This window comes from Quercus robur, chromosome 2 (genome assembly GCF_932294415.1).
Source record: "Quercus robur chromosome 2, dhQueRobu3.1, whole genome shotgun sequence".
Lineage (NCBI taxonomy): Eukaryota > Viridiplantae > Streptophyta > Magnoliopsida > Fagales > Fagaceae > Quercus > Quercus robur.
The window spans coordinates 54,087,173-54,113,644 of NC_065535.1; the positions used below are offsets into that span (position 1 = coordinate 54,087,173).

The 26,472-nt window shown below is 34.2% G+C and overlaps 1 protein-coding gene across 1 annotated transcript; it reads left to right on the plus strand.

The window, feature by feature from the left end:
* Nucleotides 1-21,479: 21,479 nt before the first annotated feature.
* LOC126714021 (protein LEAD-SENSITIVE 1-like) lies at nt 21,480-23,695 on the plus strand. The gene is made up of 2 exons (XM_050414010.1): nt 21,480-21,729; nt 22,735-23,695. The coding sequence occupies exons 1-2, from the start codon at nt 21,636-21,638 to the stop codon at nt 23,361-23,363; spliced, it is 723 nt and encodes a 240-aa protein (XP_050269967.1). The 5' UTR covers nt 21,480-21,635; the 3' UTR covers nt 23,364-23,695.
* Nucleotides 23,696-26,472: the final 2,777 nt, after the last annotated feature.

Genomic DNA, 26,472 nt, shown 5'->3' on the forward strand with positions numbered 1-26,472 from the left:
CAATTAAAAATATTTGTTATTTTAATGAAATATAGTGTACAAGTGAATCTGATGTGTGGTATTTTGAAAAATGAGTGTGTACAATAGAAAAAATAATTTTTTATGCTAAAATAGACATAAATTTTTGCACGAACTAATGCTAATACTCTTATAAATGAGGTAGCTATTGATTTTTTATCTATAATTTATGGGTCATGTTAATGGATGCCCTAAGAAAATTGTTAATAAACCACACTTGGAGAGTTTTGACACCACTTTTATGAGAAATATAAAAAGATGTCAACAAAAAATTAATTGCTTTATAATTTTCTCATAAAATATTTCTAAAAATAGTTTCTAAACCAATGCTTTTAGGGTATTGATTAACATTTCCCATAATATATATATATATATATATATATATATATATAGACACACACATTATAAAACCAAAGCTTTTGACTTATTTTTTACCTCATTAGAGTTTAACACATAAGATTTGGAGCTCTCACAATTTACCTCATCAACATTTTTATTTTTTCATTTTTAATTGGATTTATTTATTTTGATTTAATACCCGACTGATTCATGAAAAAAATAATGGGTAAATTTAAGGATAAGTGGAGAATAGTTTTTCAAATTCGCCCTTAATCAAAGGGCAGTTTAATACAACATTTTTAACTCTAATTTATGTTAGTTTGGTCAAATGAATTGCAAGGGGGAAAATATATTTTTCCCTTCAAGTTTGGAGGGGGGTGTCATTTCTTCAAATCTCAAGGGAGAGGAGTGTAATTTGCCCAAAAATAATTTTATACCTGACCTATGGTATTATGTGACTCATTCTCTTCTCTCTGGCTATCTTCATTCTTACCATTTCAGCCAATCTCTCTCTTCTGTTTCCCAGGCTCTCTTTCACTGTCAAATACAAAAAGTTTTTGTTGAAGCCAATCTCCTGAGTAGAGCAAATTAGCAAGATCCGATTCCTAAAGCCATCTTTTCAATTCTGAAAGTTCTTTATAACCTATCGAACAAGTTATGGTTCTTTTGTACAATTGTAGATATGTATCTGTTTCCCATTTAGATTTCTAATCATTTGTTGCTTTTTAGGTTTTATTTAATCATTAGGTATTTATGCGATGGAGGAACTGGAGCATGACTATGAGAAGAAGAATGAAAAGCCACTTCAATCTACATATTTTATCATTTTAATGAGAACCAAAAACTGTCACAATAAAAGGTTTTTCTCATCAAAGAGGAGATATGCAAAAATTGAAATCTTTGACTTTCAATTCTTTTATTCTTAACATGTATTAAACATTTACTTTGTTATCATGCGATGGTTCATAATTGCTGGCTCATTCTAAGAATTCTTAACATGTATTAAAACACTGACTTTGGATGCTAATGGTAAAAATAAACTAAGTGGATGTGTTTTGTGTTGATGTGGGTGTGTGTGTTTCAAACACTTTTATTATTATTTATTTTCAAGCCATTGCGAATTTTTAAGTAAAATAGCCGTTGGGCAATAATAAATAATATAGTCGTTGGGCTTTTATGGGTTATTAGTAACCAATAACTGTAGACCATTATTGTCATGAATAGCCTATATAATACCCATCATCACACCCTTTCCTATAAGTCATATTTTACTACTCTATATTTAGATATACACAATTCTATTATATTACTCTTCCACATATTTTTCGACAATTATATTTTTGTTTAAAGGAAAGGCAATGGAGGGTTGTTCTTGAATCTTCGTGAGTGGAAGTTTGTCCATCATGAAGGTTATTGCTATAGTATAATCTTGGGAGGTTGTTTGGCCAAGAGAACCAGTCACACAAAGTTTTCCTTCGGGTGGTATGAATCAACCTTTAAGGGCAACGTTTTCGTAGTGTGATTGTATAGCATTGTGAGATTGTTCTAATCTATTCTTATTTTATATTCTTGCTAATTATTTAGGATATTATTTGTCGTATCAAAACTTGTTTATTCACTAAAATATTCCCAACAATCTTAAAGGTTGATTTTTGTGTTTCAAAGTGGATAAACAAGTCATTGATTATGAAATTTTATATTGTGGTATGATGTAAGGTTGAATTTATTTAATCAAGTGTTGGCTTTATTCTGTGCCAAATTTGCTTGTATTTTAGCAATTAGATACCCTGTATTTAGGTGAGATTTATGTAAGGGTTGTGTGTGAGAGAGTATGAAGAAAACTCAAGATGTGTGCAATCAAAGGAGTCTCATGACTAGATCTTGCGATTGACTCACGACTTGCAAGTTGTCAAAGTGGCACACGTGTGAAGCATGTAGGGAACTGAAGGGTCATGACAGCTAGAGCACTACAGAACAAAATGTACAGTTTGGCCAGGCAGTTAGCTCGCCACTCGTTCCACTCACGAGGCTGAGTCACCAGAATGCCCTGTTTGGATGAAAACTGACTTTTCACATTCCTCACATACACTACTATAAATACCCTTATACCCACAAAATGTAGAAAACTTCTAGAGAGAATTTTGAGAGAGAAACCCTAGAGAAAAACAAGATTGACTCATCCACAATCTTTGTCATTTGATTCTCCAAATTCCTCTACTCTCACCATCTCCATTGACATATCCTTGAGAGGTACATTTTGCCAAATCCTTATCTCACCATACCCATATTAGTGAGGAGGTATTTTGGTGCTTGGGAAGCAGTTCGGAGATAACCAAATTGTTTGGTTGATGCAATGAGCTTATTGCAGGATCCGAGAAGCTAAAGAAAACAAGGTTAGGCGTAACCCTATTAAAACAAGAAGCTTGGAAGGCTTAGGTGCATTAGGTAGATTATGCTTGGAGGGTCTTCTGCTATTCATGTATCCCAATTTTATTCTTTAGTGGATCATTTGACTGCTTGAAGGGCATCAGAGAGGTTTTTCGCCGAGTTTTTTGGTTTCCTCTTCAATAACATGTGCCAATATTATCTTTGTGTTTGCATCTCTCTTCCCTTACTCTTTATATTTAATTGTTGCTGTGTTTGTGATTAATTATGGTATAGAGTGTTTTACCTATTTGGTTATAGCTTATATTCATTATTCCGCACATATATTGTTTGTGTATAAGCTTGTGTTGGTATTATTAAAATTGGGGGTCTAAACATTCATTAATGTTTTAGACACTATTTGAACTTTCTGTGAGAGTGCCTTTTTCTTAACACTCAGGCCCAAGGATCCCAGGCCGAATAGTTGTGGTTTGGTGGACCGGGCTTTGATTCACCGCAGCTAATAGGCTGTTTAAGAATCAAGTAGTGCACATGGCATGCTTCCTACAATACACATAAATTGACAAACAAGGATATTTGTATTGAACAACAAATCAAAACAGCAAATTCAATGCAGAGAATAAAATAACAAAGCACAAAGTAACATTATAAGGATCCTTAAATCAGTAGAAATTATTTCATTGAATTTTCTTTATTATGGTTACAATACGCTCACTAAGACGTGATACAAGGCTCAAGCAAGCTCAAAAATTACAGTCTTGAATAGTTATTCCAACCTTCAAGACTTGCAAAGTTTGATTCTTTTTAAATTTGAGTATGTGCAATGTGGCTTTTTTAGGATACTGGGAAGTAATGTTACTAATTTTCCCTGAGTTTTCTCTTCTTTGAGAATTTTTATCAATAGTTCTTTCACTCCAAAAATCTCTGCCCTTCTTCGCAACCTTTCCCCCCTTTTTATAGTGATATTCTGAAGTCCCAGGGAAACCATTGGTTCCCTTATTTTGTCCTTTAGTTAACAGGGCAAGTATCGTGCCCATCACTCAGCAGGTTCTATTCCCTGTTTTTTCATCCTTTCCTTCCTTTAGTTTCGATTTCTTTGAAAGTCTATGGCTAACTACCTATTTCGGGACATGTTGAGGTCACGCCTTTCTCAATCCCACTTTTGGCAGTTCTTCTTCTTTACCTTTTTTCTCAGACGGGCGGAATCCCATTCTGCCGGTTTAAAAGTCGTCCGCTGCTATTCCCTTCTTTATACTTCTCCATTCTGGTTCCCCGAGGCGCTTCCCACTTGCGCCATGAGAGGTCGCTGATTCTTTCTTCTTTTCTTGCTGGGTCGTTTGGCGCTTGTGGCTTCTCCTCTGTTTGTGTTTCTTTTTTGTCCTTTTCTTTCGAACTGTCTTAATCTGTCGTTGACTGTGTTTATACGCCTAGGAGGATCCGAGCCTTTTGGTGGTTGTTGAGGATCCCGGCTCAGCTTTCTTCTTCAATCCCCTGACATGGGCTTCTCTTCCTTTTCTTTCTTCTTTTTCTCATAAGCTTCTGGGCCTCCCTTTTTCCTTCTTTATGCTTCAAACCTCTTGGGCCTGCCATTTCTTCTCTTTCGTAGCCCCCTTGCACTTATTTCTTTGGGCTTGGGTACTGTGATCTTTTTTAGACCTCAACACTTTCATATGATATTATGTTTGTAGAGAAAAAATCTTAGTAGTTATATTCTTAGATATAATTACTTATATCTTTTTGTGGAGTTTCTTTTGCTATATGTTTAGTCTAAACAATTTGGTGGACTAAGAATTTGAAAAGAAAAAATAATGATGTCCATCCAAACATGATTTTTGATTCATTAATATGTGAATAATATTATGTAACATTGTCTTGAAATGTGAATACTAACTTATTGCATTTGCAATTTGTGTGATAAATTATGTTATACTATATGTTTATTATATTTTGTAAAATTGTTTTATGTCTATTGAAATATGAGGAACATGAGATTGAAGAAAAATGTATGTGCTTTGAGAAATGTTTTTAGGAATTCATAAAAAATTGATAACAATAATTTTTATGAGAAATGAGATAAAACTTAATTATTTGGCACAATTGTGAAAGAAAAAGAAATAGTGTAGACTTATGGAAAAGGAATCCTATTGTTAAGTGAGAACAATGGTGTCGTATCAACCTTGTATTCCTATTGCATAATGAAGATACAATGATACCACAATTTAATTAATATTATATTTCGTGCCAAAATATTCAAGTAATCATTTATGATTGTGCGAAAAAGAAATTGTGAATGATTAAACATTCTTATTATACAATTGTGGTTACAAAATATCATGTGTCTTATTCTTTTGAAATTACAGATCTAAGGACTGAGATTTGAACCACAACCCACCAAGAACAATGGATGATGGCCCAACAAGCCCAAAACAATATATTTGTAAGAGAATAGGTTAAATCAGGGAACAGTTTTACAAAAAGAGTAGATCACAGTTGATTAGATTCAAGACAATAAGAAAAAATAATGGAAATAGAGCTCCTCGGTCAAGTCTAAGGATGAGATTTTCTTATATTAAATCAAGCTTATCTCCATACAATGTGTTCTTCTTTTTTTCTTGCTTCTCAGATTACATGCCCACTTTTCATGGTGATCCCTTCCTTATATAGTCTGACCACCCTTCATCTCAGCCCTCCACCTGTTGATTTAGCAGAAAGTCATTTGGATGCTTGTCCCATCAGGACCTCCTAGAAGCTTTGTTAGTAGCTGGAAGCTGAGTTGCCACTATTCAGGTATCATTTCTCCATAAATGCAGTTAGTTCATTAGGTGCAATGTATTTAATGTGGTGGTGGTAGCCTTCTTCCCAGATATTTCGTCTTTCATGATTGACTGAGTTTCTTGCTACTTCCCTGAAGCTCTCCCGAGGTGGCCTGGTCTTTGGAAATTAGAGCTGACCCATCATTCCTTTCCTTTATGCTCGGCCCATTAACCCAAGCCCAACAATCCCATTGGTCATCCTCGGGCACATTATCGTCCTCGGCATGGCCCACAGCCCAAACTGCTCGAACTTCACCACCCCACAACAAATATTCCTAAGAGTGGTTTCTAGTAGCTAGAGGCTATCGGCTCTATGTATAAGTGCTATCATTTTTATATCTCTTGACACATATATATGAACTGAGAAATTATGGAAAATAATTAAAATTTTCTTTATATATATAAAGATCCAGCAAGTATTTTGGGCTAGTGGATAAGATTTAGTGGGAATAAATATTCCTTTTAACCACCAAATGCAAGAGTGATATTGAAAATATATATATACGTATTTTTATTGGCTACATGTGTTGTTTTGAGATGGTGGATATGTTTTTGTAAATTTGAAATAAATAAGAAAAATTAAAATTAAAATAAATAAATAAAAAAATAAAAACCTTGCAAATCCATAACAAGAGGTACCAAACAACTTACTTTTGTACATATTAATTTGGATGATTTAAAACACTCAATGACTAGAGGTAGTAAGAGATTTTATGTAATATTTGTTGATGAACATTCTATATTTACTTAGCTTTGTTTATTAAGAACCAAAGATGAAGTTTTGGAAATTTTTATAAAATATAAAAATGAAGTTGAGAATGACGTGAGCCTAACTTTTTATACCTCAAATTGTGGGGGTAGTTGGCTAAGATGTTACCAAAATCTAAAAAGGAGAATACATCAAAGTGTGGGAGTACTTGCCTAACATCATGCTACATGAACCTAAGAGGAGAAAACTCGATTCTCAAATATGTGATTGTGTGTTTATTGGTTATGTTTGTTATAGTTCATGATATAGAATTATTTTCATCAAGAGTGATGTATTTAGAATTTAATACTATTATTAAATCTTAAAAATACTTTCTTTAATTACATGTTTCCTTGGGAATATATGGAAAATATGTTTCATGAACTATTGATACTTCTAATGATCTTGTTGTGATGTGCAAGAATTGAGAAAAAGTAAGCGAGCTAGAAAGAAAAAGAATTATGGTAAAAATTTATTTACCTATATTGTTGAAGATGAACATGTAAGTTATTATGATGCAATTAAATTTGTTGATGAACTATCATGGTTAGACGCTTTTAACAAATTATTAGATTATGTCTAATCATATTTGGAATGAGTTGAGCTTCCATCTAAGGTTAATAAGCCTATTGGTTGCAAGTGGGTGTTTAAAAAAAATTAATAACCAAATAGGATCATAGATAAGTATAAGTCATGCTCGGTAGCTAAGGGCTATAAGCAAAAGTATCATGTTGATTATTTGATACTTATTCTTCGGTTATTAGAATTGTATCTATAAGAATGTTGTTTGTCATTGTATCTATTTACAAACCTATTATACATCATATGGATGTTAAAACTATTTTTCTAATAGTTGATTTCGAAAGAAAAAGAAAAATTATAAGGAGCAATCTGAGGGTTGTGTTGTCCTTGGACAATAACATAAAATTTGTAAATTGGTTAAATCATTGTATGGATTAAAATAAGCACCTATACAATGACATGAAATTTTTGATATATGATGCTTACACATGGATATGTGATTTATGGTGAGGATAAATGCATATATAATAAGTTTAATAATAATGAAGGTGTTATTATTTATTTATATGTTGATGACTTACTTATATTTGGAACTAGCCACAATGTTGTGTATGATACTAAATCTTTTCTTGCCTCTAAATTTGATATGAATATTTTGGTTGAGACAAATGTTATTTTAGGCGTCAAGATTCTTAAGGGCAATGATTGCATTGTACTATCACAATCTTATTATGTGGAGAAAAAAAAATTGAACACTTTGATATGTGAGCTATGTCTATAATGTATGACTCAAAGGTGCACTTGGTCAAAAATTGTGGTGCTAATGTTTCACAAGATAAATATGCACAAATTATTCGTAAATTTATTATTTTTGACAAATTGTAGTCTTCCTGATATTGCATATGATGTTGGTAGATTGAGTAGATACACTCATTATCCTAGTATTGAGCATTGGGATGCAATATTTATATTGTTGAGATATTTAAAAGGGACTCTTGATTTTGGTTTGTCATATTGTGGTTATCCTATTTTAGAAGGATATTTTGATGCTAATTGGATCTTTGATACAGATGAGGTAAAGCCAACAGGTGGATATTTGTTCACACTAGTTGGAGGGGTTGTCTCTTCGAAGTCATCCAAGCAAACTTGCATAGTGAGATCCACCATGGAAGCAGAGTTAGGGGCCTTAGAGAAGACTAGCTTCAAAGTTGTGTGGTTTAGGAGTCTATTTATTGATATGCCTCTATTTATTAACTCTATTGCCTCTATTTGCATTCATTGTGATTGCAAGGCCGTTATAGCACGTGCTAAAAGCAAAATTTATAATGGAAAAAGTTGACATATCCGATTAAGGCATAAAGTTCTGAGGCAGCTTATTGATAATGGTATTATGTCCTTGGACTTTGTGAGGTTTGTAAGGAGCTTGGCTGATCCTTTAACCAAACCACTAGCAAGAAGGCTAATAAGTGAGACATCTTGGGGGATTGGATTGATACCCAAGTTGTGACACTGTGGCTAATGCCCAACCTCTATGATGGGTGATTCCACGTAAGATGTTAAATGAGTAAAGGTCATTAGTGGTCCATGTGGGCACTGTTATTTGTTATGTTTTTTCCACTATCTCGGTAAGGAGATTAGTGATGAGTCCATCCCTATATTGTGAGACAGTGCCAAGTTGCAAAATTTGGTGAGGTTGAGTTTTAGGCTCTTAATGGATCCATATCCCTACTTGTTGGGATGGGATGTAGCTGCACACACTTCTGATGGATGCCACTGACTAAGTTGCAAATTGAGATAAGAGTTGTTTTTATGTAAACGACAAATTATCACAACATTTTCATAACAAGAGACTTCAGTTTTGTGAAAATATTGTGACGTTTTATTGTATCCATAACTTTTCTCTCTAAAGAGTAACAAACCAGTTTATCACTAAAATAACAAGGAAAAGACTCCTAACACACCAATCTCTCAATTTTTTTTTAAAGCTTACTTTATCTCAATTTTCACTTTTCACCATTATTCAGCATTCATAACACTTTTTTGAGTTCTTCTCCCTTACTATCCCAAAATTTTCCTTTTTCTCATAACAATCTATCTTACATTTGATAGAAAATAATAATAATAAATACTTAATGTCCATGATAATGTATTATAACCCTAACGCCTCCACTCTTTTTTCTACTTGTTCACCCATTTCTTGACTTTATAACAATTTTAAAGGGTAGGTTTTGTTTTAACTCCCCCACCCCCCCCCCCCCCCCGGGGTTTTTGTCATTTAAGAACTTAGAAAAATAGAGAAACAAATGTTGAATTCTATATATTTTTGAAATGGCAAGACTTAGGTACAGTAATTATGTGTAGTTCCTTAGGTTCCCCTTTTAAAATTCTACCATATGGATTTTTCTCATGGGATGGAAGCGTATTTTTTAGTTAAGCAACCACATGGCTGAATCTTAAAAGGGGAACCTAAGGAGCAACACTTAGGGTACTGTACCTAAGTTTTATCCTTTTTTAAAAGCGAACAATACAGTGAAACTATACAACTTTGAATATTTTTAGATTGATTTATTTTCTCAATTTATTTTGACCAACAAATTAGATTTCTAAAATTTAAGTATTTAGATAATTTCTTACTTTGATTGTTAGTAACTATGAAATGGTTATTTACGTTTCTTTATTTTAATGATATGAAATATATATATATATATATATGTGCGTGCCAGAAATGAAATTATTGGGCCTAACTTCACTTGGGCTCACAACTTATTTATGAGGTGGGTTTTAGGATTTCCTACTTTAGGTCGTTCTCGGCACAGAGACTCAAAGTGATATTCCTTCTCTCTCTTTCCCTTTCTCTTGTTTTTTCCTCCTTTTTTCTCCACCCCCTTTTCTTCCCCAACTTCTACTATTTATAGCTCTAAGTTAGTGAGGAGGTCATGATTACTGCCACTGTTAATGCAATCAAAGGTCCAATATTATCTATTGTAAGTGGGTGTTTCGGTGAAAGTGGAATGCTGAGATTATGGCTTTGGAACTTGGTTCCAACTCAAGCTAATATGCCCGGTAGTGATGTTTCCTGGGAACTGCCGAGCACCCTATGGTACTTCTGAATAAAAGACTTTCTTAGTTGTTCGGGAAATTTATGCCGAGCACCGGTTAGGGGACGAGATTAAAACTCGCAGTTTATGAAGGTAGTTTAAAGCAGAGATTTGAAAAATGGGCCGTGCTATTGGGTCTGAACCCAGGGCCTAATTGAGTCTGGGTACCTCGGTGCCGTACATTAGCCCCCCCTTGATTCATGCCCGGCTGCCGGGATGAATCAAGGAACCGACTAGGCCCTCTTGTTTCGAAAGCCCTACAGCTAGGGACTCATGTGGTTATGGCTTCCCATTAATGCTCTTCTCAAAATACACACTATTCCGGAGCACCAGGTTCAGTTGTCATTATTGCCTGACGGTTCGTGAATCAAAGCGGCGCGCGTGTCAGTTATCATTGGCATTCGTAGGGTATTTCGTGAATCGTGCCTATTTATTGCTGATTAAATGTTCCCATGTCCTCTTCCACTCCTATAAATAGTTCTCTTTAGAACATTCTTTCACTTTTTCACTTCTTATTTCTTGAGCATACTCTCTGCCGATCACTTCTTTGAGCGCTTACTCACCAGCCCAGAGTCCCTTTCTTCCTTAGAGCCCAAAATAAGTTCTCTTCCCTTTCCTTTTTCTTCAACTTCTTTCTATGAGTTCCCTTTCTCAGTATTAGTTTCAAAAATGGGTTATTCTTTTCTCCTGGAGGCCTCGGCGGCTTTGGCCACCTTTAGGCAAAAGTTTGATATCCCCGGTGACGTAGAAGTGGTTTACTGCCACGAGAGCGAAATCGCTCTCCACAAAGGGCATGGTACAGCTTTTTTCCCTTTAATGGCAGTTCTAGAAAGTGGGGTTAGGTTCCCCATGGACCCTCTTTTGACCAGCACACTTAGGTACTACGGGCTGTGCCCCGACTAGCTCTCTCCCAATTTTTACCAGGTAGTTAGCTACGTTAATAAGTTGAACCACACCTTTGATTTACAGTTGGATCACCATGACATAAACCACATGTACAATCTTCGTGCGAATAAAACTTCCAACTATTACTTAAAAACTAGGGATAATCGGGTACGGCTGATATCATGCCTACCTGATTCGAATAGGAACTCCGCTGAGGAGTTTATCCGGGTGTGCAACAACTGGTTTGCCGGGGAGATCCCCTGCCCCCCTTTCACAGCGTGAAGTGGGTTCGTACCAATCTCTAACTTAACTGTTTCTCTTTTTCTTTTCTTTTTATTGAAGTAACTTTTTATTACTAGTTGTTGATATCGTATCTCGTTCCTTTGCAAAGGGTAAATTGTTCGTCCCGGACATTAGAGCAGTCCACGACAGAGACTTGAATTTCATCCTTCGTTCCAAGATATTTGTGCATTAGTATGGACAGCTCCGAGCCTTACATCTAATCCTCGGGGTAGAACTTGTTTATTCTACCTGGCAGTCCTTCAAACAGGCGCTGTTAGTTGACAGCCCACTTTTGTCGTATATAGATGTTCGGTATGCGAATTTTCTACCGCCGAAACTTACGATTGGCGAGGCAAGGGAATTTGGAAAGCGTTACACCTGCTTGGATGAGCTAGCGCCTCTACGGGACGAGTCTACGGAGCGCGTGTCTCGGCGTCTCCGAGAGTTAGCTCACGAGGCTGTCCAAGAAAAAGCTCTTGTTCAAGGACCCGCTTACCCCAAGAACCCTGTTGAACCTGAGGCCCCTGTAGAGGAAGCCGAGCATCTTGCAGTTAACATAACAAACTTATCGGCCACCGATTCCTTTCTCGGCAAAGACATGATGACCAGGAAGACCATGACCATTGATCATTTTGTACCCGGTGCGTGGCAAGCCATTCAGCCCCCACCCTCCTCAAGCTGGACGAGCCCGGAAAAGGCAGAGGGCCGCCAATCAGCTGTCCACGGGTCTGGGAGATGTAGCCACTCAAACTCCTCCCCGACCAACAGGAGGTATCGTCATTCAGGAGCCGTAAACCTAGGTCGGATCAGGTGTTGCGTCCTCCTCACAAGCCGTGCCGGCGTGGAAGCCTAAGTTTCTGCTAGACAGCAAGCCTCTGCTTTCAACTGCCTATGTGTGAATGTGGGAGAAAGGTGAGGGGGGCCGCATTACTCAGACCTTGGCCATGGGTCTCCTTCTGCCCGATGATGTACATGCCTTCGAAGAAGGGTTGGAAGAGTCCGTGGGGTGCAGGTTACAGTGGCATACTATCACGGTAACTCTCTATTTGTCAATTACTTATCATCCTCTTCATTTCGTTGCCATACTAATTTCTGTCATTGTTAGGCTGCTCAATTGGCCCATATTCTGGATGGTCGTGCAAATGATCTTGCCGAGGAGGTTGATCGAGAGAGGGAGGCACGGGAGACAACTGCCAAAACGGCTAAGGAAAAACTAAAGGTAGTTGAGGAATAGAGCTTTGGCGGAGAAGAGGTGCGTAGAACTCCTGGCTAAGCAGAATGAAACAGATGTCAAGCTGGCTCAAGCAATTAGCTTAAACACGGCCCAAGCTGAGGAACTTGCCGACCTGAAGGCAGCTTTGGAGGCTTACAAAGAAAAATGGTACAACGAAGGGTTTGCCGATGCCGAGAATTTCGCGGAACCAGTGGTTAACCAAGCTCGAAGGTTGGGTTTTGAGGCCGGGTGGTTTGCTGCTCTGCAAGTTTTAGGGGTTCCCGAGGATTCCCCTCTGAGAGATCCCAGCCAGATTCCCCTTTGATGGTATCATCCTTACATTGTGTAGTACCAACATCACATATGACTGTACTTTTGTCATATTTGGTGGTTCTCTTTTTTTTTTTTTTCTCACGTTTCATGGTAGCATTCTTACATTATGCAATACCAACATCACATGTGGCTGTACTTTTTTCACATTCGGTAGATCTCTTATTTTTTCTCACATTTGATGGTACCATCCTCACATTGTACAGTACCAGCATCACATGTGACTGTAATTTTGTCACATTTGATAGTTCCCTTATTTTTTTTCTCATATTTGATGATACCATCCTCATGTTGTGCAGTACCAACATCACATGTGATTGTTCCTGTGTCACATTCGGTTATACTAATATCACATTTGACTGTACTTTTGCCACATTCAGTTGTAGTCGTATTTTTTCTCGCATTCGATAGTACCATCCTCAAATTGTGTAGTACCAACATGACATGAGATTGTACTTTTGTCACATTCAGTGGTTCCTTTATTTTTTTTCCTCACATTTGCTGGTTCCATTGTTACATTAAGCAGTACTAACATCTTATTTGACCGTACTTTTCTCATATTCGATGGTACTTTAATTTTTTTTCTACTCACATTTAATAGTTTCATCATCACATTAGGCAGTACGAACATCACATGTGATTGTACTTTTGTCACATTCCATAGTTCTCTCTTTTTTTTCCTCACATTTGAGGTTTCCATTATCAAATTAAGTAGTACCAACATCACATATGGTAGTACTTTTGCCACAAATGACCGAAATGACTAGAAACCTTAAAATTTCCAGAATACTCTTAGAACCTAAAAGATGATCAAAATACCTTTAGAACCTAGAAAATGACTGAATGACCCTAAAACATAAAAAATGATCAAAGTACCTCTTGAAACCTTAAAATGACCGAAATACCAATAGAACATAAAAAATGACAAAAAAAAAAAGTCCTTAGAATCTAAAAAATGACCGTAATGCCCTTGAAACCTAAAAAATTACCGAAAACCCCTAAAACCTAAAAAATGACCAAATTACCTTTAGAACCTAAAATATGACTGAAATATTTGAAATTCATTTGGATAGCAACATTTGGATTTGGATTATTTTGAACCAATGGATTTAAAATGCCATGGTTTGCAATCTATTGATTTTAAAATTCCTTGTTTGGGTCTTCTTATACAAAGAAGGGTTTGAAATTCCATTGTTTGGATACCTAATTTGAATTTGAATTTAAGATCACAAAATATTTTTTCCAATTATTATTTTTCTTAAACCTTCTACATTTTAATTTTAGTAACATTTTTAATAAATACATGAGGTAATGAAAAAGTCATTAATAACCTAATTGACAAGATAATGAGTAAAAACCTGTCATCATAGCCAACTAATAATTTGCTATTAGTAACAAGTTGGACTTGCAAAACATGAATTTATCATATTACTAAAATATTTTTCTTGTTCCATTATAATCATTATCAATGGAGAGGACAATCATAATCAATCTAGATATTATGGACAATCATGCACATTCATGCAAAAGATTATCTTACATGAGAAGTCTTTTTTTTTTCTAGGTACAAGACTACACAACATTGTGAAGCCATGAATGCCTTCTTGAATAGATTTTTGGATAGGCAAACTAGGCTTTATGAGTTGCTCCAACAAGTTAATAGAGCACTTACACGTATTAAACACAATGAGGTGGGGGGTAGATTTTACTTCTAAATATATTAAATCTATTATGATTACTAGGTTAGTTAAAATTGAGAAGTATACCACTAATATATTGCCAAGGGAAATATTCCATATGTATATGCCACAATTTGTTTACTAGGAAATCATTTTTCCATAAATTCACATATGAAATAACAAAATTCACTAATTCTGTTTGTATATGCCGTAGATGATCCAAAGAAATCAGACCACCTACTTGCACTTGGATCTAAATATGGTAATTTTCATCTCATAATATTTATAACTTGAATTGATATATAACTCACTTTCATGAACTACAATCCGGTCTCTTGTTGCAAAGTATCTAAAAGAAGCAGACAAACTACAAAGAAATCTAGTTAAAAAGGAAAAAAAAATTCATTTAAAAAGAAATTCACTACAATGTATCTTGTTCACATCTATATTTGAATACCATCATGGCAACAATTGAAAAGAGACAATCAAAAGCATATGCATTTCTGGATTATTCATTCTTAAGTTCTCAATAGTGCAACTTCTAACTTGTACGAATTTCTTATTATCCCTTCTGCAACTCCATTGGCAACAGAAATATCTGCATTTACATGATATAACTGTTAGAGCTTAAAAAAAAAAAAAGGAGATTTTCATAAGAGCAAATCTCTTTGCATAGAGCCTTAAATATTTATTTATATAACTATTATTATTCAAGAACTTTGGCTCATCTAGCTCAACCTAGCAATATCAACAAATTCAAAATCATATATAATAAGTTTATTAAATAAAAATAAAAATAAAAATCTAGTAAACAACAACATGCTAAAAAAAGGATATAATCATATAATGAACCTTTGAGAGGTTTCTTATTATCTAAAAGTTGAGTAATAATGTAAATGATTGTGGGTGCATATCAATGCTTCAACTCTATTTTAGAGCTTGGTCTTGTTACATGGACTTCAATTGTATGTGTATTTGCATTCCAGATGTTATCTTTTTACATGGACGTCATTCTAATTATCAACTATAATTAGATAATTGATAATTTTTCAATAACAAGGATAAAAAAAGCTTTGGGTTTAGGTTGAATGCTAATATCCAAAAAAAAGCATTGAATGCAAGAGAGAGCTAGAAGGATAAATGCTTACATGATAGATTTTCATGATGAGGTTGACTCCTACTTATGACAAGCTAGAATTTAGCAATAACATCAATGAATGGTCCGACAAATTAATATAGAGAATCAAATTTAAGAACCTGTAACTGTAAAAAAAAAAAAAAAAAAAAAAAAAAAAAAAAAAAAAGAGGCAAGTGCACAAATCCTAACAGAATAGCTTAATTGGAGAACAAAACACTTCAAAAACTTAAAACTTATTCTCTACATTATTAAGTTCTAAAATAACAAACTTTTCTACAAACAATATAATCTTTTATATAATATTGACATCACACAGTACAACATACATATGCAAATTGGCAGAGCTGTAACACAACATACCTTATAACTTACATTGTATTGGATAGAAATTGCAACAAAGCACTTCAAAATGAATGTTTTGATAATTTTTCTTATCATCTACTTGTTTGGCTTTTGGATCTATATTATGATTATGAAATTCACATTTCTTGTTTGGCATAGGGATGACTATTTGAAAGCTCACATAGAGTTCTTGCAGACTCAAGTTATAGTGGGTATTAGTCACCACACAAGTTGTACAATAAGAAAATGAAGTGATTAGGTAACTCCCTGTTGGTTCTTCACTTTCAACTTTGGCATATTGACAATTAAAGAATTTTGGTCTCAAGTTTCAATTTTTAAATTACTCCAACCAATAAAGTTAAGATAAATAGATGTCCTTATGCTGAATAAACTTTATAAAAAATAAAAAATAAACTTAGGGCAAACATGCCCTAAACTAGGTTTCAATTATCTCAACCTAATCTTTGTAAAGTGAATTGAATCAGAGAAGTTTAGCTCAAAAGAAAATTTTCCACCTTATGTTTCTTATCTAATGTAAATTATGAAATGGATGATGGATTATGTTCCCTAATCATCCTAAAATGAAATGTCCAAAGGCTATAAGATAATGATCTGGTCACTTACCTTTCGCATTTTAGACATTAATCATAGAACCTTTAGACCATACTTTTTGATCAACAAATCTTTAAAAGTTGAAAGTATAAAAGAGGTCAAAAATCTTAATTGCAATTCTTTGAAAAAAAAAAAAAGAAAAAGGAAAAAAGGGGCAAACTGGCAAACTAGCTCCCTATTAAAAAAATTAGAATCATGTTTCATATTTATTATTCTTTATACTATAGATAAACCCCTAAATATCAAATAGTCAAAGATATGAACGTGTATTACAATAAGATGTTGTTGGATAAATACATGTTTGTATTGCATACAAAACATATGCAGCGTAAAATTAATGGATCTACTTCATTCGCAATTGATAATATGTCCTATGTAAGTTTCAAAATATAAGAACAAGAGAGTGTACCTTGAAGTGGCGAAATCCAAAACCAAAGATTAGAAGCACTTGGGAACACTTTTAATCTTCACTCCAATTCCACTTAATACCTAAGAAGTGTGGTTTCTCAATCAATTATATGTGTATGTTTTTTGAGAGAATGAAAAGAGAGTCTAACACTCATATACATGACCATTTCATGTTCTTACAAAAATTTTGTATGTTTCTCTCCTTATAACTGATTATCTAATTGGGCTAACATTTTGGGCCTTTCCAATTGGGCTTTAGTATATGGCTTGGAGTGGGACCAAAAAGGGAACAAATAAGACACTTGCTCCAATGGGCCTTGGGCTTTTCTGTCAACTCTTGACAAATCCAAAGTTACCATTAATTATATTTAATACCACTATATAAATATAATTGCATTCTAGGCCTTATTAATAAATTATATCCCAAGACTTTATTGTACATGCAACCCCTTCATAAAATATTCGTAGTAATACAGAGTTATGAATGAAGACTGCCACTTTGTAGATCACTACAACTTAATCCTTGAGCACCCGATTTAATCCTTTTTAGTTATTCATCATATATTTATGAAATCCAATTTCATAAATATATACTTTAATAATTCTTTACCAAAGTGATTAGGCCTAACTCTCTGAATAACTGAACTCATTAAACTTATCTCAAGAGAATATTTTATATCTCCGTTAAGAGACTATGAATTCCATCTTAAGAATCTATGTTCCATCAACACTAAATGTGGCTGTCCAACGTACTGAGGTTTTGACCGATACTTTAGATCTCACTCCTAATATATCAAAGCAACCTACACTTTATGATCAGGTCCATTATTCTCTCAGGATTAAGAGTTCATATAAATAGAAGTCGTGAGATTTATTATTCTTTTGACAGTCGTTACGAAAATAATAAATCTCACAGCAGTCCAGTTCAATATGTCTTAACTCTTAAAACATATCAACTAGATGTCTCCACTTCCATAATCAAGACAAATCATCTTAGCTGATATGTTATAGTTTTCCTAGATGGAAAACCCAATTTCATCACCGACTACGAACTAAAATTATGAGTTTACAAAGAACTTGTGACTTATATCTTCTGTGACTAAATTACATAAATCATATACTATGCATCTCATGGACTATATGATAATGTCCAAATATTCATGTTACCATCATTTTAGATAATAATAAAGCAACTTTATTAATTAAGTCATACATAATATTATACATAATAACATACATAGCATCATACAATAGGATTTAAGGACACTAATCCTAATAAATGTGGGGGTCACCTCATAAAGGTATTATACAAACAGGCTTTCAACCAACATTGAAGTTGGTCAGAGTATCCAAAGATGCTTATTATATTAATCAAAATCTCATTACCCCAAATCAGTCCATAAAGCAAAAGTAGAAAACACTGAGAACAGTCCCAAACTTCCAGTTCCATGAAATTTGTTGAAAAACACAAACTGATTTAAATGACACAAACAAATAAAAAGTAATAATTACAAATAGCTGCCCATAAGGAGTGGCAGAGCAAAGCAAAGCACATAGATAGATATAGATGAACACACCTATTTTATTTCTTTCAACTTTTGGTGTACGACCAAACTTACCTTTTTATATTACCATAGAGCCATTGAGATTCTCTCCTAAATATATAGCTCCACATGTTTTTTTTTTTCAATACTAAAAAAAAAAAAAAAAAAAAAAAAAAAAAAAAAAAAAATCCAATTCAAAATTCAGCTACTCAAAAATATTTTCAATTCAAAAAAAAAAAAAGAGATAGAAATTATAATAATGGATTTAATCACAAAACAGGTTGTAAGTGTGAACCAGTGAGACACAACCTTCTTCTTTTCTAGAAATTAGAGTATGGATAAAGCTTCTCTCTAGTTCTTGCGAGTAAATTTACACCTTGTTAGTATGAGAGGCCCTACAGAGACATCTACAACTTTCAATTCTTCAATGTTTGAGGAGCTGAGGAATCTCTCTTTAATTGAACCTTTGAATTCTTTCAAAAACTCTAGCTTTTTTCTCGATTTCAGGAGCTACCCTTGATTCTTGATTCGAAATTGACTCGCTTTCCGATGTGGGTGTCGCTATATTCTCCACATGTTCCTCCTCTTTGTTGTTTTCTTGCTCTGTTCTTCTTCTCTGTTCCTTTGTTTCCTCTGTCCCGAGCGATGATTCCTAGAATCTACTAGCCATAAACGAATCAAACGAAACCCATAGAGGCACAAATAAACCTAGACAATCCTATCAATATTTTGTGATTCAAATTTACAATGGATGGAAAAGACAAAATCCATGGCATACACATAGACCACTAGGGTTTTTCCCTAATTTCAACAAATATAGAGGAAAAGGGTTAAGAATCAAAATCCCTAAATGAATGCTATAAGAAATATAGAGACTCTAGATTGTAAAGACATAGATGCCAAAAAATAGATTCAATGATTTACCTAAGAACATTAGCAATGAAGGTTGGAGAGAAGAGACGATGAAAGAGAAGAACCCACAAGAACCTGCTTTAAATCAGATCAAATGTGAGAGAAGAAGAAGAACCGTATGTGGTTTTTTTTTTTTTTTTTTTTTGGGTTTTATATGTTAACCTGACTGGCCGGTAACTAATATCCTATCAAAATTATACAAACGACTACAATTAAAACAAGTAAATCTAATGGCTAAAACTTAGGTAGAGGTGGTAGCTCAAGTTATACCAAGTCTAACTCATTATCAATATTATATCTCTTATTAAATTTTTATGTACAAAGTTTGACTACAAACTTGATTGCAACTAGGTGTCACTTACTCTATGAAAATCCTCTCTCTCTCTCTCTCTCTCTTTTGCCTTTCAACTGGTAGATCTCTAATGGCATAGAGTTCTCCGATAATGTATTTCCTCTCTTTTGTTGTTCTGTCCCTTCTTATGAAGGAGTTTTTGTTGATTTGTACCTCTGTGGATAACAAGTTTATCCAGAGAGCTTCTTTGTCCCTTCTTATGAAGAAGTTTTTTGTTTTTCAGTCCCTTCTTACGAAGGAGTTTGTGATGTTTTGTACCTCTTTGGATAACAAGTTTATCCAGGGAGTTTGTGGGGTTTTTTCTTGTGGGGGTAAGGGAAACACTTTCGTTGCAGGGAAGTTTTTCAAGATTCAAAGCAAAGGAATGCTACAAGTCTTCAATCAACACTTCGGTCCATCACTTCGGGCTTCGCCTTATTGTTCAATGGGGAAAGCAGTATTTGTGGGGCCTGTGTTTTTTGAGAGAAGTCCATCCCAAGATGCAGGGAGCAATAAGGACGACGTTGGTAGGTACATGGGCAAATCTGACACAGCAGCAACAATGGAGGGAGGTGATGTGGTACAAGCATTGCCTGAAACGGTGCATGACATAATTGAAACGAGACAGGAGTACGTTACTTCAGTTATGGACTCTGAGGGTTACACAATTGAATCCTTATTAATGCCAAAATCGGGTCCAAATTTGGATGGGAATTCAAAAGTTAATATGGGAAAGTCCAAGAGCCTGAAATATCAACCCATAATTGGAGATTCATGCCAACTTAATTCACCTGCCAATTCAGATTCGGAAGTTAAGAGAGATACACATGAAAGCTCACCACTTAATGCTCTTATTAATCCGCATTCATAGCAATCCCAACGGCAATTAACAAATGAGGTCCACGGTCTTAATAAGGAAATAATACCACCTGAAGCAATTAAGAAGGACGAAATATCTGCAGCATTTATGGACTTCAAAGAGTTGCTGTCGTGGATGATCAGAACGAAACAGAAGAAAGAGTCGTTCTCAGTCATGGTTTGGATAATAGGGACACATCAGATTCGAGTCAAAACTAATGAACCATGTTGCATTCCAAATCAGCTCATAAACATGGCCAACGAACTCCTATCGGAATTCCAGGTGGTGCAGCAACTTCCCCAACCACAGTCCACACCGATTTGAGTTCATTGGAGAGCTCTTATCTTGGACATGGTTAAGGTCAATCTCGAGGATGCACTATTTAGTTGGGAGCGATAATCAGGGTTTGGAGTGGTTTTGGCGAGATGTTTTAGTAAATTACACTACTCTCACGTTAAAAGAGAGGGTAATATGGTTGCTCATGTTTTAACTCTTTTTGTTTTAAATGTTCTAGATTATAGTGCGTGGATGGAGGATGCTCCACCACAATTTCTTTCTTTTGTTTCTAGCAAACTCTGATGGTTTTTCATTGAATAAAAGACACTACGTTGATTCTCAAAAAAAAAAAAAAAAAAAACTTAGGTGGGTACCGTACCCCCTAAAAAAAGAGGGGTACAGGAGAATGACCCTTTATAGAATAATAGAAAATATGATGTATGTTATACCGTAAAATACTATCTTAAAATAGAAAAAAGTAACTTTTTGACATGTTAAATCTTAAATTTTTTAGAAGTGTTGATGTTATTACTCTTAGGTATAATCAAATAGTAAAGCTAAACTAATAAATTTGAAGTTTTTTGAAGCATTAAATTTTAATTTCACTTTAAATTTAAGGGGTGGAAATCAAATTTTAAAAACAAAAAAATTATTTTTATAAAATAATTTAAAAAGAAAAAAGAAAAAAAAAAGAAAAAGAAAAAGAAAAAGGTAAAGAGGAGGTAAAGGAAAGGAAACCCTTGGGAGAAGTGATTGCATTGTACAAGCAAAGAATAATTTTTCATTCTCAGTGGGGAGTGGGAAAAGTGGGAATCTTTTTCTTTATTGTTTTCATCGATCATACTAACAAAATTGATACAGAGAGTTGCAGAAGGCAGCAGAGCAGAGAAAGATCAAAGCAATGGGAGTGTTGACAAACAAGATCGAGAGGGAGGATCTAAAACCTGGGGATCATATCTACTCTTATAGACTCGCCTATACCTACTCCCACCACGGTGCCCTTTCCATTTCTTCCTCTTTTCCTTTCTGACTATAATCATCATTTTATTTCTTTTTCTATTTTGTGGTTGATTAGTATCTAAGTAATTACTCCTGCATTTGCTTTACTCCATAATGGTATCTGTCTTTCTCATATTTCTCGTTTATTTTGTGTGCGTGTGGAGTGTGGACAATGACATTATTCGGATGGATTACAAGTTTCGTTACAACTTACAACCCTCATCACAAATTAAAATTTTGATGGAAATTTTACTATTTTGTGGAACCTGCCTCTCCACTGTTTCAGTAAAGAACACAATACCAATCCCCCCAAAAAAAAAAAGAAAAAAGAAAAAAAAAGTTTATATGGCTCCATTAAATTAGGTGCAGATTTTTTTGAAAATTTAATTTTTTTTTTTAATGACAAATTTAAGTGTTAAAATTTAAAATTTTGTTGTTTTTTTCAAAATATGATTTGAATGCAAGATGTGATATAATTGAAATCGCACGATTTCAATGCAAAATTTAAAGAAAGGCTATTCTTCCAAATATTTTTACTACAATACTATTTTTAATAATTAATAATTACTTAATGTTATTTTCCAACAAAAACCCAATTAGGTGCTATATTTTCAATGTGTCCTATCTTTTTCACTTGGAAATGCTTTTGTGTATCTTGAAATATATATATATATATATATATATATATATATATATATGTATATAATCTTATAATGGTATTAAGGACTCTTGGAGTTGGCCCTCAAATTAACATTTTAGTAGGATTATAGTTGAACTGTTCGGGTTGATTACAATGCTGAAATCCTATTCCATGCTTAATTACCTTTATCAACTTATACTAGCAGTTAAAAGGTTCTTTGCGTTTGATTGAATGAACGCAATCGTCTTTTCTTGGAAATTGTTTTTACAGCCAGAGTTGATTTCTAGTTTGCTTGATGTATGCATGTTACAATTTTAGTTATTTCAAGTAAAAACAGCTAGATTCTACTTTATAACAACAGGGATATATGTCGATGCGGGAAATGTTATCCACTTTACTCGGGGAGAAGGTCAGGAAACTGGTACGGGAACTGTGTTAGACCGCTTCATTGGGAGCTCATTACCTCAACAATGTCCTTTGGACGATCCATGCTCAATATGTGATGATCAATCAAAGGGTGATGGGGTCATCTCTTCTTGTATAGATTGTTTTCTTTCAGGTGGAGATCTCTACCTCTATGAGTATGATGTCACACGAAAATTCTTTCTTGCCAAACCTCGTGGAGGTACTTGCACTCTTGCTTCATCCGAGTCACCCGACCAAGTTATTCATCGTGCCTTTTATTTCCTCCGGAAGGGCTTTGGTGTCTATGATGTTATCAAGAACAACTGTGAAGACTTTGCATTATGCTGCAAAACAGGCTTGCGAGTAATTCCTACTGTTGGCCAGAGTGGGCAGGCATCATCCTTTCAAGCTGCTGCTAGTGCTGGTGGTGTTATCCTTTCTGCTACTGTTAGCATGGCCCGTTCTTCAATACTTGGTGTTGCCGGTCTGGCGGCAAGTTGTGGCACATACTGTGTCAAACGTTATATTAATGATATTGGAGTACGCCGAGATGTCATGAATGTTGTTTTAGAGGAGGAAACATGATTTTTTTCTGCCACCAGCAGTGGAACACTAGCTGCATTAAGTGGAAACACAAGATACATTCTCCCAGAGTAATAATCTTTTGGCATGCTCTAGAGTTATATGCAATTTGCAAGAATTTGATTATTATGGTGGCAATTGATGACAGTTTGTCATGCAATGAGCATAACTAAAATTATTTCAGAATTTGTTATGTGTGTGTTTTAAGATATCGGATTTTATTTTTGAATTTTCAATTTAGCTTTTGTTATGATTGAGGATTCCTTGGGATGTAATTATGCCTTAATATAATCCTTGAAATTTATTAGAAGGATGAAATGGTTTGAGTGGAGCAATTTGATTTTTTTTTTTTTTTTTTTTTTTTTTTTTTTTTTTTTTTTTTTTAACTAGAGATGATTTGCTAATAAGCTTGGTAGTGATTCAAACTTCCAAGCACCCTCAGGTGGTGAAGTCTAAGATTGGCAAGCTTTAGGTGGTCAAGCCTAGGACTTATGTTGTTCTCTTTTATTTTCCCTTATGTTGGGCCACAATTGCTATTACTCGAACTCAACATTTAATTAATCCCAACAACTAGACATGGAAAAACGGGTTGGGGTCCAATAACGGATAACCCAATCTAAACATGATCTCTTTTAATTTGAAATAAAAACAAGTTGACTCGTGATCCAATTCATTTAAAAAAAAAAAAAAATTAATACATGGTTGGTTTACTTGTTTGTTTTAAGCTTTACAATGCACAACTCAAACTCAATTGACAAACGAATTGAAAGAAGAATGATTGGGGCATTATTTTCACTTGAATAAGGCAATAAGTAAAGATTTTTAGATATTAAATGATAAAATATATACCAAGATAATCTAGTTGCAGTCAAAAACATATATTTGAAATTATAAACATGTATGAAAAGCATTGCTAAGTGTGAAAAGAGTGAAGCAGATTATAAATTTCTTGCTTTGTTTTCAAGATTATAAATTTCTTATATGTTTTTTTTCTTTGTCAAATTAGCTATCTAATGGGGCATTTGTAATTTCTTGTATGTTTTTTTTCTTTGTCAAATAATTTGTTGCATAACTTACCACATGACAAACACATTAAATTTTTTTTTTTGAAAAAATACATATCGACCTAACTCAAACCCAACCCACCTCTTTTGCCACGTTTGCCAACAATTCACCAAAGCAACCTCCCTGCCTCCTTATTACAAACTCATAACCCACAATCACCCTATGTAACCCAATTTACTCGAATTAACCAAGTCCATGCCAAACCTGTAACCCATTAGGCTCTATAAACCTCATGCTCTGAAACCCATATCAAACTTGGCCCATATGGCCAGAATCATGACAATCCCCTAACCAACAGCCCCAGCTACCACCGCAAGTAACCACAAACCACCTCATCTTTTCCCAATTAACCCACCCCCAAAAATAGCAACTCACATTGTAGTTGCCATTTGACATAGAACTCCACATCCTAAACTCAATCAACAGGGGCCTAACCAGCGACAAGCTAGGCTTGATACTATTGAGGCATTGACCAACCTTGAATAACTGACTGCTAAAGCTACAATAGCACCCTTGCGAGCCCTTGCACACAGGTGGAGCTAGAAAATTTTCTTTTAGAGGAGTGTGGTTGACCTTAATTTTATTAATATGTACATGTCTATTATGAATAGATTATTTTATGTTTAAAAAGAATAAATATCACAAAATTATAACATAACTATTCTCAACATAAAGCGCATTTTTAACCTAATCCTATTGAATTGCTTTGTTAAAATGTTTAAGAAATATTTATAATTATTCTTAGAAAATCTTCTTTGTATAATATTTAAAAGGTTATAATAAATTAAAAAATATATATACGTACATTCTTCCAACTTTTACTATTTTCTAATCACGCTTCTTGTGTTCTAATAGGAATTATTTGATTTAGAATTTTTTGAATCATTGTCTCGAAATATTATCATTAGGATCCTCAATGCTTAATTATAAAGCAAAGTATCTAATGCATTGGCGGAGCCAGGGGGCGAGAGGGGCAGTTGCCCCCCTGACTTCTCTAAAAAACCAAAAGCATTTCTATTATGTTTATTATGTACCATGAACCCGTACTATAATATGCTTTGCACATGGAAAAGAAACAAAAAGACAAGTCCCACTTACCATTTTAAACCGACCAATCACTGACAACAACGTATAGAAAACCAAAAAGTATATTTATTTTAGTTGAGAGATGTTTTATGTACACTATTGCTAACCTGTGTGATGCATAGAAAAATTATTGATTATGAAAAAAAAAAAAAAAAAAAAAAAAAAAACCAATAATGAATGAAGAATCTAAGCTATTACTTTTTTTTTTTTTTAAATGAATGAAGAGTTTAAGCTATTACCTATGCATTTTTTTTTTTTTTGTGCATTTCAATTAGACTTTAGACAGTAATAATATTGTTATTACTTCTATTATTTTTGGGCTGAAATAAGCTTCTTCTTTTTCTTGAATTGAAATAAAGTTATTTGTTTACCATTTTTTTTATGTCGGAATTTATTTACTGTTATTGTTAAGCTAAAATATTTAAAAATGATTATCTGATTATTTATTTAAAAGAAATATTTTTATAAAGTGATGTAATGGGAGTTTTTTGAATAAAAAGGCATGTGATGGCATTGTAAAGGAAGCACCTTCCTAGAAACTTCCTTTTTACCCCTCCCAAGTGTCATAAATGTCATCTCCTATTTTTTTTTTTTTTTAACCCTTTTCATTCCTCTTCTCAGACTACTCAAGCATCTGCAAATCTATAGCACTCCTCCTTCGTCTCATCTTCTTCGCTCAACCCCTTTTTTTCTTTTCTTTTTTTTATTTTATTTTTAAATCAGTTTTCTTTTCTAACGTCTGCACCATCAAATTCAAAGGAAGCTACTCAGTGAAAACACATTCTTCATTTAGCTCAAAAATTCATATTCTGTTTGGAATGATGAAATTTCAGCTGGAACGTCGGTACAGGCCGAATTTTGCAACGGAATAGAATAGTGGGGTTACCTATACTGGAACGAAAAATTCTAACTGGAACAGAATGGTATTTAAAACATTGATCATGTACCATGTTTGAAGAAA